General features: G+C 51.1%; 1 protein-coding gene across 1 annotated transcript in view; it reads right to left on the reverse strand.

Moving 5' to 3' along the window:
- Positions 1–8030: 8030 nt before the first annotated feature.
- Positions 8031–13768, reverse strand: part of PI4KA (phosphatidylinositol 4-kinase alpha) — a 93044-nt gene continuing 87306 nt past the window's right edge. Inside the window, exons 51-55 of the mRNA XM_063143880.1 lie at positions 13373–13493; positions 11524–11683; positions 10428–10517; positions 9799–9882; positions 8031–8758 (exon numbers count right to left, since the gene is read on the reverse strand). Coding sequence (XP_062999950.1) covers positions 8707–8758; positions 9799–9882; positions 10428–10517; positions 11524–11683; positions 13373–13493 — 507 coding nt within the window. The 3' untranslated portion in view covers positions 8031–8706. The remainder of the gene's footprint in view (positions 8759–9798; positions 9883–10427; positions 10518–11523; positions 11684–13372; positions 13494–13768) is intronic.

Below are 13768 nucleotides of genomic sequence, written 5' to 3' on the forward strand. Positions count from 1 at the left end.
ATGGAATTCCAGGACTTACACACTCATGGTGAAGAACGCCGGAGAAATTCGACTAAAACGAGTCTGGATTTCTAAGAACCTGACGCACAGAATGGGCTGTGGACCAGATTCCCCGGGCCACTTCTTCAACTGATTCCAACCTGAGTCCCACCTTGGACTCCCAACTTGCAACATGGGACCCACTTCAACCATTTTCTCCATGCCCAACATGGTGGCAACAGCTTTGCCGTGACCTGTCTGGATGGATCTGGCAACCCACCTTTAAGAACATCAGAAGGGCCCTGCTGGATCACACCGAGGTCCCATCTAGTCCAGCACTCCATTCACACAGTGGCCAACTACTGTTGACCAGGGACCCACAAAGCAGGACATGCTGCAACAGCACCCTCCCACCCATGTTCCCCAGCAACTGGTGCACACAGGCTCACTGCCTCGGATACTGGAGGCAGCACATAACCTTCTCCTCCAGGAATTTATTCTGGACCCACCAGTTGAAGACCAGTGTTCTAACAGGAGTCGCCCCACTTTAAATAAAAAGAAGCAGGGCTGTGCTCTTTTCAATTTAGCATGATAACCCTGCTGTTGCATTCAGGTCGGGCTCTCGCACGCATCCACCTTCGGGAACGGAGCCCCGGTGTGTGTGTGTGTTGGGGCGGGGGAGAAAGAGATCCTTCAATCCGTTTCCAAACCATTCCGATTCCCCGAGCAAAACCCGCAGCCGAGACGTGTCTAGCGTTGACGTTAAGCCACTCCACGGTTCCTGCCTCGACCCATAAATCTCCCCCGTCACCTCGGGCTCAGTGCGTGCATGCTCAAACTTATGTCTGCAACCGTGGAAAGCCAGGAGCAGGTTCACCCAAAGGTTCCTAAATCCAACACCACCACCCCACCTCTCTTGTGAAATAAAAAAGAGCCTCAACGGGGACAAGAACATTGTTCTTCCAGCACGTTGCAAGGATCTAGTCCATGGTGGTCTCTAGTGGTGTGGCATGAGAAGCTGCCTTCTACCAGGTGAAATTACTGGTCCACGTAGCCCAATCCTGCTCTCTGTGATCCGAGGCAGACAACGGACTTTCCTCTCACTTGGTATCTGATACTTTTACCTGGCTCAGTTCACATGGCTCAGTGGCAGAACACATGCTTGGCATGCAGAAGGTCCCAGGTTCGATTCCCGGCATCTCCAGGTAGGGCTAGAAAAATCCCTGCCTGAATCTCCGGAGAGTTGCTGCCAGTTAGTGTGGACAATACTGGCCTAGATGGACCCGTAATCTGATGGTAAGGCAGCTTCCTCTGTTTACTATGAGATGCCGAGGAGGGAACCTGGGACCTACAACATGCAAAGCACTGAGCCATGTGAATCTCAGGAGGCGGCTTTATTTGGACGACGTCAGTCGCCCTTCTAGCTAGCTTCATACTGTGTCAACCCTGATGGGCAACAGTTCTTTGGGGAGGCCAAGCACAGACCTCTCCAAGATGGATTTCCTAACATACCTTTGATGGGGAACCCTTTTTTCTGTTGAGGCTCTCAACAGAAAAAGGGGTGTTTGTTGGGGCTATGTGCTGGTGGTGAATGGGGCAAAAAGGGGTAGTCGGTGGACCAGAGCTAAAAGTGACTTCTTCATTCTTTCTCTTTCCGAAAGTCCTTTCTCTCTCTCTCTCTCTCTCTCCCATTAACACCCATTATCTCTGCGCCTCTCTCTCTAACACCCATTCTTTCTCTTAAAACTTTTCTCACTCTTTTGCTTTCTGACACCCTCTCTCTCTCTTTCTGACACCCCCTCCCTTTCTCTTTCTGACGTACCCTCTCTCTCTCTCTCTTTCTGACACCCCCTCCCTTTCTCTTTCTGACGTACCCTCTCTCTTTCTGACACCCTCTCTCTCTCTGACACCCCCTCCCTTTCTCTTTGACACCCTCTTTCTCTCTCTTTCTGACACCCTCTCTCTCTCTCTGACACCCCATCCCTTTCTCTTTCTGACGCACTCTCTCTTTCTGACACCCCATCCCTTTCTCTTTCTGACACACTCTCTCTCTCTTTCCAGCATCTCTTTTATTTTTCTCTCTTTGTGACACCCCTTCTCTTTCCCTCTCCCCCCCCCCAACCTTTGCAGGCTGCCATGGCAGACCCAGATCACTCTTGCCAAGGGCCGAAGTGTTCCCTTCCAGAGGGCTTTTCAAATTAAGTCAATGAAGTTGCCCACCACAGCTTGAATTACAGGAAGTATTTCAGCAATGCCCTTTCCCTTTGATCTTGCATTTATTCGGGGAAGAGGAAGAGCCAGTACGGCTAGTGTACGGCCACTGCCGAAAAGTTCCTCCTGCCCACAGGACCACCTCTACTAATGCCTGCAGAGGGAGCGACAAAGATTATGTACAGCCAGAGGAAGTAGTGATTAACTTGTTGGGCTTTGACCAGGGAGACCCAAGTTCAAATCTACACTCAACCCTAAACGTACTGGATGATCTTGACTTAACTGAATCGTTCTTAACGTACCTCACAAGGTTGTTGTGGGCCTAAAAGACAGGGGGAAATAATGTATCTTGCCCTGAGCTCTTTTGAGGAAGGCTGGGATGGAAAAAAAAACCCCATTATCAAATAAATAATGAAGCTCCCTCTATCTTTCACTTGAGCAGACTTTGATTCTTGGCAGTCCATGATCTCATCCCCCGTTTTCATTTATTTATCCAACCTCAGGCAGAACGCCACGCAGATGCTCTTCTGCGGGTCTGTCCCCCCCCCCCGCCCCATTCCTTTCTTCCAAGTTCTCTGATTGCGTTGCCAGATTACCACTGGCAACCCTCCCATCCTTGTCTCGCTCTTTCATCAATTTTAACATCCCGGTTTTAGAAGGCTGGATTGATGGTGAGAACAGAGCTGGGCCAGAGGCACAGAGACCCAAAGGGGGACGCAGACAGACTCTTGGCTCAAGGGGAGACGCTTGAAATGGGGGCAGGAGGGTTGGGACCCATTTTGAGATGAAAACTCTCCGTATGGGAATAACCAGCACATGGTCTCCCTGCCATTTCTCACAAGTCATCCTCTCCCAAAGGAAACCCACGCGCATTTCAGAGCATGCTGAAAAGCTGGACTTAACACTCCTAAATCTAGATTATTGGGTGGAGGGTCTTTATGAATGACAGGTGGGACATTAGTGACCAAATATTGCAGGGTGCATCTTTGCCTGCTAGCACAAGTCCTTCTGTTCACGGTGCCAGCCGGCCCTGAGTCAGATGACTCCATTCCATTGTTCGGAAAGAATCCAACCTGAAACTCTGGGGACCCGCTGCCAGCCAGCGTCGACGATTACCAAAGGTCTGACTCCATACACGGCAGCTTCCCATGTTTCTATATTTGGGCTCTCATTAAAACTCTATTCTGCACCAAGGCTAATTCAGTGGCTTAATTAGCAATTTCATAAATAGATTTCCCAGTGAGACCAGTAACTCTCCTGCTGAAACAAGAATCCAGAGACATCAGCCTGATTATCTAATACTAATTCATCTCTGCAGTAATTGCGTCAGAAGACATTCCTGAAGAAACTCCATGGGGATAGGAAAGAATCCTGCATGGAACTCTGGAGAGAGACTGCCAGCCAGTGTCGACATTATTGGGCTAGATGGACTTAATATTGGGCAATTTCCTATGTTCCTTTGAGTATGCTCAGTCCTTTGTGAGGGTGGGGGAGCCCCCCTTTTTATTTACTTCTGCAATCCTCAAGGGTCCCCTGAGTATGCTGACACCCTCCTCCTCGTTTCTCAAAAGCCGCATTTGGGCTCCATTTCTATTGGCACTCACTGCTTGAAATCACTATTAGAGGGATCGATTGGCCCAAGGAGCAGAAAAGAGCCACACCACTCAGCTAAAACACTGGAATGGTCTATAGAAGCGGGAACGGATCCTACAGTCTTCCCAGGCAAGCACAAATAAACCCAACATTTATACACATCACCCGCTAAGAAATTCAGCTTGAGTCCTGCAAGCAGATATCTTCCCAGCTGTCATCGGGAATTTCCTCTCAGCTCAGGCCGATTCAATCACGTGTGTGAAGCAGGGATGTCCATTGCTGGGAAAGACAGTCCTATTTTGACTCGATGCAGTTTCGCAGCATGTACCACTCGATTTATGCTTGCAAGGCAACCTGCAGTCCGTTTCCCAAAGTCTGGGAACTTTTTTGACCGTCCCCACCCCCAATTTGCGCAAATGGTGGACAAATTTTATGCAAACCATGGCAAGAACTTTTAAAAGTTATGGCTGTAGTTTGCACAAAGAGAGTAGAAATTAGCATAAACGGCTCAAAAATGTGCGCAAATGGCTCAGAAATGTGCAAAATGCCTGGAAAATCTGTGAATTGGATCAACTCAATGCAGACCAAGTTGAGGACCACAGTGGGAACTGGAATGAAGACTCATCAAACGACACCCACCAAATGAATTTCACCAAATCCCTAGCATGCAATGGCAAAGAACCACCCACAGATGGCGGGTGCATCTCCAGTGGCAGACCATGTACTTCGCACGCAGAAAGTCCCGGGTTCAATCTTTGCCATCACCAAGTTAAAAAGGATCCGCTAGCAGGTGTGATGGGAAACACTCTTCCCTGTCTGAGACCTCGAAGAGTCGCAACCCGTTAGAACAGCGAATATTGAACCAGGTGGATTCACGGTCTGGCCTGATGGAAGGCAGCTTCCTGCGTTCCTCTGCATGGACCTTTTCAATTTCATGTAAGGTCTAGCGCTAAACATCAGAATGCCAGAAGCAAGTCTGGCACCAAGGGTCGGTGTAGCCGGGCATGTGCTGGGGGCCCTCACCCCAGCAAGGGGCCCACTGTCAAGAGCACCCTACTGATGCTCTTCCGCCTCTCCACTGTTGCAACCTGCTTGTTCACCTTCCTCTCACTCTGGCCCAGACAACAGCGATACCAAGGAGGAAGAGCAGGTGATTCCCCGGCCTACTGGCTCACGGCCTTTCAAGCAAGCAAGCAGTAGCCAAGATGAGACAGAGAAGCCAGTGACAATGGCCATGAGAAGGCAGACTCACTGAAGGAAGGGAGCTATGCAGGAGGTCTTGCCCCAAAGCCTTCAAAACCCTGGCATGGGCGCTTCCAAGGCACTCCTGAGCCAAAGAATAGCAGCTTAACTATCTAAATCCGCTCTTTTCTCTCCTTTTCCATACTCAGATTCAATTTGCCATGGAGTGCCCTCTGGTGGCAGCTCCAGATTACAATCATAACAATAACAGCTGGTCTTGTGGCACCTTAAAGAAGAACCCATTTATTATGGCATACGCTTTTGTGTTATGCTGCGTTACATGTATTTATTCAGCAGTGTGTGTGTGTAAACAGTGAGGACAAAGGGAAATAACATGGAGAAAGCACAGACAGTGACACTTACTAGTGACCATTCACAAAACAGTTTCTGGGTGATAACACAGATGTCCTTGATGACTTGAACGCATCTAGTGCGATGTTTAAAAAAACAAAACAACAAAAAAACCCTCTTTGAATCTCCTGATCAGACTGCAGGAAATAGACTTGAACCTCTTGATGAAATGTAGTTGCGTTGTTTTGCGTTGCAATCTATCTTTAAAAATCTTTTCATGAACAATGGCCACTGTTAAGGATGGTGTCCTGGGAGTTAAAGTAATAGTGGTAAGCTAAAAGTTGTAAAACTTGGGTGGGGTGTGTGTGTGTGCACAGAACCTCTCACAAAGGGGAATATCACTTGTTCAACACCAACAGCCATTCCAACAGGCTGTATAGAAGATGAGAAGGGCGTGAGGCTCATTCTACCAGCCCTGCTGAAAGGTTAATTCATTTTTTTTCCTTCTCCCTCCTCTTCCCTTTTCCCTTGTATGCTGTGTCTTTCCAAGAAGAGACTGGCTCAGTTCAGACAACACGTTTCTCAACGGCGGTTTTAGAACTCCACAGTGGAGCTTTTACACCACCGTTGAGAAATGTGTTGTCTGGCGGGAAAACTCCACACGCAGAATCTCCACGCTGTGCAGAGAAGAGTTCCTGCACAACTGTTGTGCTGCGTGTTGGGCTCCATGGAGTTTCCCACTGCGTTGAGTTGACTTTTCCCACTGGCTACAGAGTTCCCTGGCAAGAGAGGCGAAAGGCGTGCCACCGGGATTGTTTTTTGCAGCAATAGCTGATGGGGTACCATCGGGAGGACCGGGGGAGGAGAGAGGGCGGAGGAACTGTCAATCAGACGTCGTGATGGATTTTACTCAACTCCACGGTAGCCCAGTCACACAATGGTAGAATTAGAACATGTTGTGTAGGAAGGACCCCCTAAAAACTCAACCGTGGAGTTTTCACACTGCATTGACTAATGTGTTGTCTGGACTGAGCCACTATCTTGTTTTACTAGGGGTGTAAATACTTAAATGAATAATGAATACAAACAAACACTTACCTGACACCCCCATCCCATTCATGAAAACTTCGGATACCTGAGAGAAGGGAGGGGAGGAGGGAAACTCAACTTTCCCCTACGTGTCTGGGGCTTGTAGGGCAGGAAAATGAAACTACTGCATCATGCCGGCATGTTACGCTAACAGCCAGCAACTTCCCTGTGCTTTGATCTCTGATGTGAGTAATAAAATTAACACTTGGATAGTGCTGATCAAGGACCCAGCAAATGCAAATTAAGACTATATATTTTGCCTCTGGTGTTCTCTACGGGGCTTGTGTGTGTGTGTGTGCGCACTACGCAAACACGTATATAAAGATGAACAGCTGGCAATTTCACTTTTGAAAAATGCAACGTCCTACAGAATTCGGAATTCCCGAGGGTAGTGGGGAAAGTTGCGATATTTTGCAAAGAAGAATGAGAATCCGTAATACCTCTGCAAGACGCCAGACCTCAGGAAACACATGTTGCCTACCTCTGTTCCAAGATGATTATCAGGATGTGATCCAGCACAAAGGCTTAGAGAGAAATTGTGTTTTTCAACATTACAACTCACAGCCTGACGTATCTCCCTGCCAGGACTTTTTTTAGGCTATTACATCCTGAGAAACCCCATATGAGGCTGAGCAGAAGTCCTCAGCACCTTCTTTCGGCGAATGTTCAGCCAGATAAGACTAGAATCCCTGTAAAACAGTGTCCCCAACTGCAGCATTAGTTAAATGTCCCAAAAGATACCACGGGACCCGGGCAGAAGGGTGCTGATGCACCCTTGTCCTGCTTGTGAGCAGCTGGTGGGCCACTGTGCGAGCAGAATGGACCCTTGGTCTGATCCAGTAGTATTCTTCCTGTCCAGGGCCAAGAAAACTTGGATTCTGCAACCCGTACAAATTATCCTTCTCCCACTCCACGCTCATTTTGTCAGTTTCGTCAGGCACTCTCACGCTCCTCACCCCCTTAAGGCTAGTTGCTTTCATTTAAGGAAAAAAAATGCTACAGAGACGTGTTTGTTGTTTATTCGTTCAGTCGCTTCCGACTCTTCGTGACTTCATGGACCAGCCCACGCCAGAGCTTTCTGTCGGCCGTTGCCACCCCCAGCTCCCCCAAGGTCAAGTCCGTCACCTCCAGAATATCATCCCTCCATCTTGCCCTTGGTCGGCCCCTCTTCCTTTTGCCTTCCACTTTCCCTAGCATCAGCCTCTTCTCCAGGGTATTCTGTCTTCTCATTATGTGGCCAAAGTACTTCAGTTTTGCCTTTAATACCATTCCCTCAAGTGAGCAGTCTGGCTTTATTTCCTGGAGTGTGGACTGCTTTGATCGTCTTGCAGTCCACGGCACTCTCAGAATTTTCCTCTAACACCACAGTTCAATAGCATCTATCTTTCTTCGCTCAGCCTTCCTTATGGTCCAGCTCTCGCAGCCATAGGTTACTACGGGGAATACCATTGCTTTAACTCTGCGGACCTTTGTTGTCAGTGTGGTGTCTCTGCTCTTAACTATTTTATCAAGATTTGTCATTGCTCTCCTCCCAAGAAGTAAACGTCTTCTGATTTCCTGGCTGCAGTCAGCGTCTGCAGTAATCTTTGCGCCCAGAAATACTGAAATACGCCCAGAGACGTATGTTATCCTAAAATCGTTTTATTCCATTTTTTTTTAGATTAAATATATCTATCTTCAGTAGAGTTTCTCTCTTTAAAACCACACAAAAGGGGAAAAAATACATTCTTCATGTATGTACGAAATACTGACCGTGGAGCAGGAACCATTTACAGTGCAAAGTACGATATATTAATACAGACACTACCATGAACGGACGATTATCGTTACAATTTCTACAGCATCTTCCAAAGCAACCGACTGCTTCTTCATGGCTCTGAACAGGGGCTCCAGAGCACCTGACGTCCATCGGATTCTACAGAGCGGGCATTTTAAGGGTTCTTGCTTTCAAATAAAAAGAAAGAAAATCCTTGCATTGCTCGACAACTAACACAGTCATCCGTTTTCCACACACTCGTAGCGGCAACCGGATTTTTAGGTCTGCGATTGCAGCCAACTCCTCCGTAATCAAGGAACGCAGACACCCCAGTTAAGCTAAAAGGAACTAGTTACGAGTGGTTGATTGTTCCAAGGTCCGGTAAAAAGGGGACACCCACGTTCACATGCACGCACACGCACACACACGGGATTGTTTGGAGGCAGTACATTGTGACATCGGAATTCACGTTTCGAGGCTGGAACGAAGGTTGAAGGGCTCGGGGTCCTCCTTCTCATCCCTCCACCTCCAGGATGTCCCTGCGTTCAGTAGGGGATGTCGTTCTGGTAGTATTGGATCATGTCGTAGGTCTTACTCCTAAAAGGGAGACACACACACACACAAAACCCCAAAGATGGTCAGAGCTGTACAGCTAGACTGTCTTAAGCAGGTTGCAACAGCAAATGATCCCACCCGGTCGTGTCTATAAAGACATCTCCATTGCTTTCACTGCCACAGGCCCTGGCTAAATTAGACCTGTGTTGGTCACACAACTCCCCCTGGCATTCGGGGAGAGCCTGCCACTCAGCGGGAGTCCATGCTTTGCGAGCCGAAGGTTACAGGAACACTGGAAGGTGCTTTATATGGAATTGCCACAATTGGTCCATCTAACCCCAGTACTGTCGACACTGACTGGCAGCCGCTCTGCAGGGTTTCAGGCAGGAAGTTTTCCAGCCCTATCCTGGGATTGAAACCGGGACCTTCTACAGGCAACGCAAGTGCTCTACCGCTGAGCTGGGGTCCCAGGTAGTATTTCCAGATGAAAGGATCAGGCGGAAGGGATGGGAAAGGCCTTTTTCTACCTGAGACGCTGGAGAGACACACCTGTCGGAATACACCACACTGGGCTAGGTGGACAACATCTCTGATCTGGTATAGGGCAGCTGATGAGGCTCCTAGCATTCCAGATGAAAACAAAGACCCAATGTGTCATTTATGCCCCATTGGTCTTCAGCTGGTGGGTCTGCGACCACAAGCGGGGGTCATACTCCATAGGAACTTCTCCATCTGCTGAGATCATCACCTGAAGTCCTTCTGCAGCTACTCAGCCTTCAGTAACCGGCTTAGTTGAGGCAGGAAGCCATCACGTGTTTTGCACACAGCAGGTCCCAGGTTCAATCGCTGGCGTCTCCGGTTAAAGAGAAGAGCCAGCAAGTGATGGGGAAAAGATTCTTCTCTGCCTGAGACCCTGAAAAGCTGCTAGAGAGTAAATACTGGGTGAGATGGACAAAGAATTTGGCCTGGCAGGAGGCACCTTCCTCTGCTCCTTCTCCAGTCCAGGCAGGTCACAAACCTTGGCCGGCTCACGCCACCCAAGGAAGATGAGGAAAGAGGCAGGTAGAAGCGGAGACTCATACCTATTGCTGAGGAAGCAGCTCTGGATGATCTTCATGATGAAGTTCGCTGCTTCTCGCTCCGTCATGTTGGGGCTGAATCGGTTCCTGTTCGAGAAAAGCAGCAGGGAGCAGAAGAGGACAAAAAGACGCCGCTCTTAGCCACAACGTCCAGATCCTTAAAGTGAACCCGGCGCGGCAGACATCTGCTTGGTTGGCCGCTGAATTCCAGCTGGATTCCAAGCAGGTTTAGCTCAAAAGTAAGTTCATTTCGTGGGGGCTGGAGTTTAACGCGAGACTTCCGCATTGTTTAATGGGACGGACGGCCCAAGTATGCGGGCAGCCTTGCTTGGATTTGGGGGGCTGCCAGTACATTTTTGCAAGCTACCAGTGTGCCGCAATAAAGATCATAGAATCGTAGAGTTGGAAGGGGCCTATAAGGCCATCAAGTCCAACCCCCTGCCCAATGCAGGATCTTCATGCTCTTATCCTTCCATGCCAAGCTCCACTCTCCGGTTATTTCTCATGCCCCTGCCCTCTTCATGGCATGCCAGGTAGTCTCCCGTTCAGGCACAAATGACACCCAGACCTGGTTAGCTTTGCCAAAGTTGCCAAGTTTCCAGAGCAGTTATTCAAAAGCATGCAAGACTTACTTCAAGAGCTTGATTGTCTGCCCTCGGAAACAGGGCAGCCCCGTGTCCAGCATCAACGTCACCAGAGAGACCACGGCGTCCATGTAAGGCCTGCACAAGGGGAGAGGAAAGGGAAGTCTTAGGTTTTTGCTGAAGAAAGAGGAAAGGAGGGAATCAAAACTGAGAAACTCAGCTGGGAATGGATCACACCTTATTATTGTAATTAAATCCTTTTCCATTTGCTGATGAAGCTGCACTGCCATCCACAATCTATCACTCTAACGAAATTACTGCGACAAAGGCAGTTCTACTCCTTGGGGCTTGGCGGCTGCCGTGCTACACACACACACCCTGCCCCCCCACCCCCATGGTTGTAGGGACACTGTAAGACGGATAACTTCGAGGGAGGGATGCTAGCACACCATAGTTTGGGAAACGAAGGACTGCTTTCATGGGCTACCGTTTTAAAGCATGCGCCTAAAAAAACTGCCATGCCGGTTCCTGTCTGCTCCCGGATCCTGCCCGAGCATCTCGTCTTTTCGTTCAAGACCCTCCACCGTCATGCCTCCCCTTTTATCTCTCTGCCCTTCTTTCCTGATTCATCTCAACCAGCGGCGTCTGCTTCTGTAGCTCCACCACCCTGGGCCACCAGAAGATCTGAGTTCCTTACAAGAGGGGAAAAAGGTGGGCTATAAATGTAATAATGAATAAAAGAAAAAAATAATAATTCCAATTTTCCTTTGTTAATTTATACCTTTATGGAGACAGGAAATCATTGTCTCTATTTAGGCCTAAATCAGCCTTCCTCAACCTGGGGCGCTCCAGATGTGTTGGACTACAACTCCCAGAATGCCCCAGCTGGCTGGGGCATTCTGGGAGATGCAGTCCAACACATCTGGAGCGCCCCAGGTTGAGGAAGGCTGGCCTAAATGAATGGAATCAAGCCTGTCTATGCTTTTTAAGCATTAACCTTTTAAGACATGAGCTGCAGGCAGGGGTAACTCGGGAGGTGCTAGACAGGGCGATCTGAGTGACGCTTGCAAAAGGTTTGTGGGTGAAAAGGGTCTCAGCCCTCAGCGTAGAAACTCAAGGTGGAAATCCAAAGCGGAGGCCTCACCTGACTGCCAGGTATCCCCTGACACACATCTCCATGAACCACTTGAAAGGCGTCGCCTCCATTTTCCCTCCCATTATCATTACCATCTCGTCGGTCAGCTTGATGTCTGGCTCCCAACCCAGATTCCCGCCGGGCGAACTCTCAAACATGAAGCCGAAATCTGTGCCGGGAAGGACAAGAAGAGAGGGACCCACCGGTTACAAAGGCTACATCTTTCCTGTTTGGGTTCGCCAAACAGCTTAGAAATCAGTTCAGCCACGAGGGAGGTCTTCGGCCAGCCGCTGCCACCCGCCTACCTGCGGGACTTACCTGAGGCCTTTGTGCGCCAGCAGGCTGCCCGGCCTCCACTCTCAGCTGCCACAGATTTAGTGTTGTAAAGGAGGTTTAGTGTAGAGGAGGCTGGGCGTCTCACTGGTGCACATGAAGGCCTCGGGTAAGTCCTGAGGGTCTTGGCGGGCAGGCGAGCAGAAGGGGAAGCAGCTGGGAGTGAGCGGGGAGGAGCGGCTGAGACTGGGCGGGGAGGAGCGGCTGAGAGTGAGCGGGGAGGAGCGGCTGAGAGTGAGCGGGGAGGAGCGGCTGAGACTGGGCGGGGAGGAGCGGCTGAGACTGAGCGGGGAGGAGCGGCTGAGAGTGAGCGGGGAGGAGCGGCTGAGACTGGGCGGGGAGGAGCGGCTGAGAGTGAGCGGGGAGGAGCGGCTGAGACTGGGCGGGGAGGAGCGGCTGAGAGTGAGCGGGGAGGAGCGGCTGAGACTGGGCGGGGAGGAGCGGCTGAGAGTGAGCGGGGAGGAGCGGCTGAGAGTGAGCGGGGAGGAGCGGCTGAGAGTGAGCGGGGAGGAGCGGCTGAGACTGGGCGGGGAGGAGCGGCTGAGAGTGAGCGGGGAGGAGCGGCTGAGACTGGGCGGGGAGGAGCGGCTGAGAGTGAGCGGGGAGGAGCGGCTGAGACTGGGCGGGGAGGAGCGGCTGAGAGTGAGCGGGGAGGAGCGGCTGAGAGTGAGCGGGGAGGAGCGGCTGAGACTGGGCGGGGAGGAGCGGCTGAGACTGGGCGGGGAGGAGCGGCTGAGACTGAGCGGGGAGGAGCGGCTGAGACTGGGCGGGGAGGAGCGGCTGAGACTGGGCGGGGAGGAGCGGCTGAGACTGGGCGGGGAGGAGCGGCTGAGACTGGGCGGGGAGGAGCGGCTGAGACTGGGCGGGGAGGAGCGGCTGAGACTGGGCGGGGAGGAGCGGCTGAGAGTGAGCGGGGAGGAGCGGCTGAGACTGAGCGGGGAGGAGCGGCTGAGAGTGAGCGGGGAGGAGCGGCTGAGAGTGAGCGGGGAGGAGCGGCTGAGAGTGAGCGGGGAGGAGCGGCTGAGAGTGAGCGGGGAGGAGCGGCTGAGAGTGAGCGGGGAGGAGCGGCTGAGACTGAGCGGGGAGGAGCGGCTGAGACTGAGCGGGGAGGAGCGGCTGAGACTGAGCGGGGAGGAGCGGCTGAGAGTGAGCGGGGAGGAGCGGCTGAGAGTGAGCGGGGAGGAGCGGCTGAGAGTGAGCGGGGAGGAGCGGCTGAGAGTGAGCGGGGAGGAGCGGCTAGGGGGGTGGAAGTCCAATGGATTCCCAGCCACCCTCATGCCCAGCTTTCCCGGGTACCCGGAAAACCACAGCAGCCACCCCTGTATGTTTAGAGAAATTTATGATACTGAGCAATAAAATACTAGTGCGCAGATGCTCTCTGGGCAAGTCAAGCTAGTTATTATTTAACAACAACAACAGCAGCCTCCAGCGGGCGCTTGAGGGAGTGCAGATCTCATGGCCGTGAAACACTGCCTTAGATCCAAGGCAAGGGCACGCTGAAAACAAAACCCAGGACCGAACTAACCAATGTGAATGAGATGCCCGTGCTTGTCCAGCATGATATTGCCGTTATGCCTGTCTTTGATCTGGAGCAGGAACAGGAGAAGGCTGTAGGCAGCCATGCTGCGGATGAAGTTGTAGCGAGCCTGGATGAAGGAGACAGGGCAGCAGCGTTATACACAGGCACAGACGAAATACAAGGGACAGAAATTCACTGAGAAGCTAACAGTTTGGGGTGGGGGGGGAGACCAAGAAAACGGAACACCGCATTTACATCGGAAGGGCAGCTTAACACCCTCTTCGATGAGTCAAATGCCTTCGATTTCAGCCATACCGCACAGATTCACAAACATCGCTATAGCAAAGAGCGCCTAGGCCTGGGACCCCAAATGGTACCGTTCTCCAACCCCCATCACAATCT

The sequence above is a fragment of the Elgaria multicarinata genome, chromosome 18 (genome assembly GCF_023053635.1).
Source record: "Elgaria multicarinata webbii isolate HBS135686 ecotype San Diego chromosome 18, rElgMul1.1.pri, whole genome shotgun sequence".
Taxonomy (NCBI): Eukaryota; Metazoa; Chordata; class Lepidosauria; order Squamata; family Anguidae; genus Elgaria; species Elgaria multicarinata.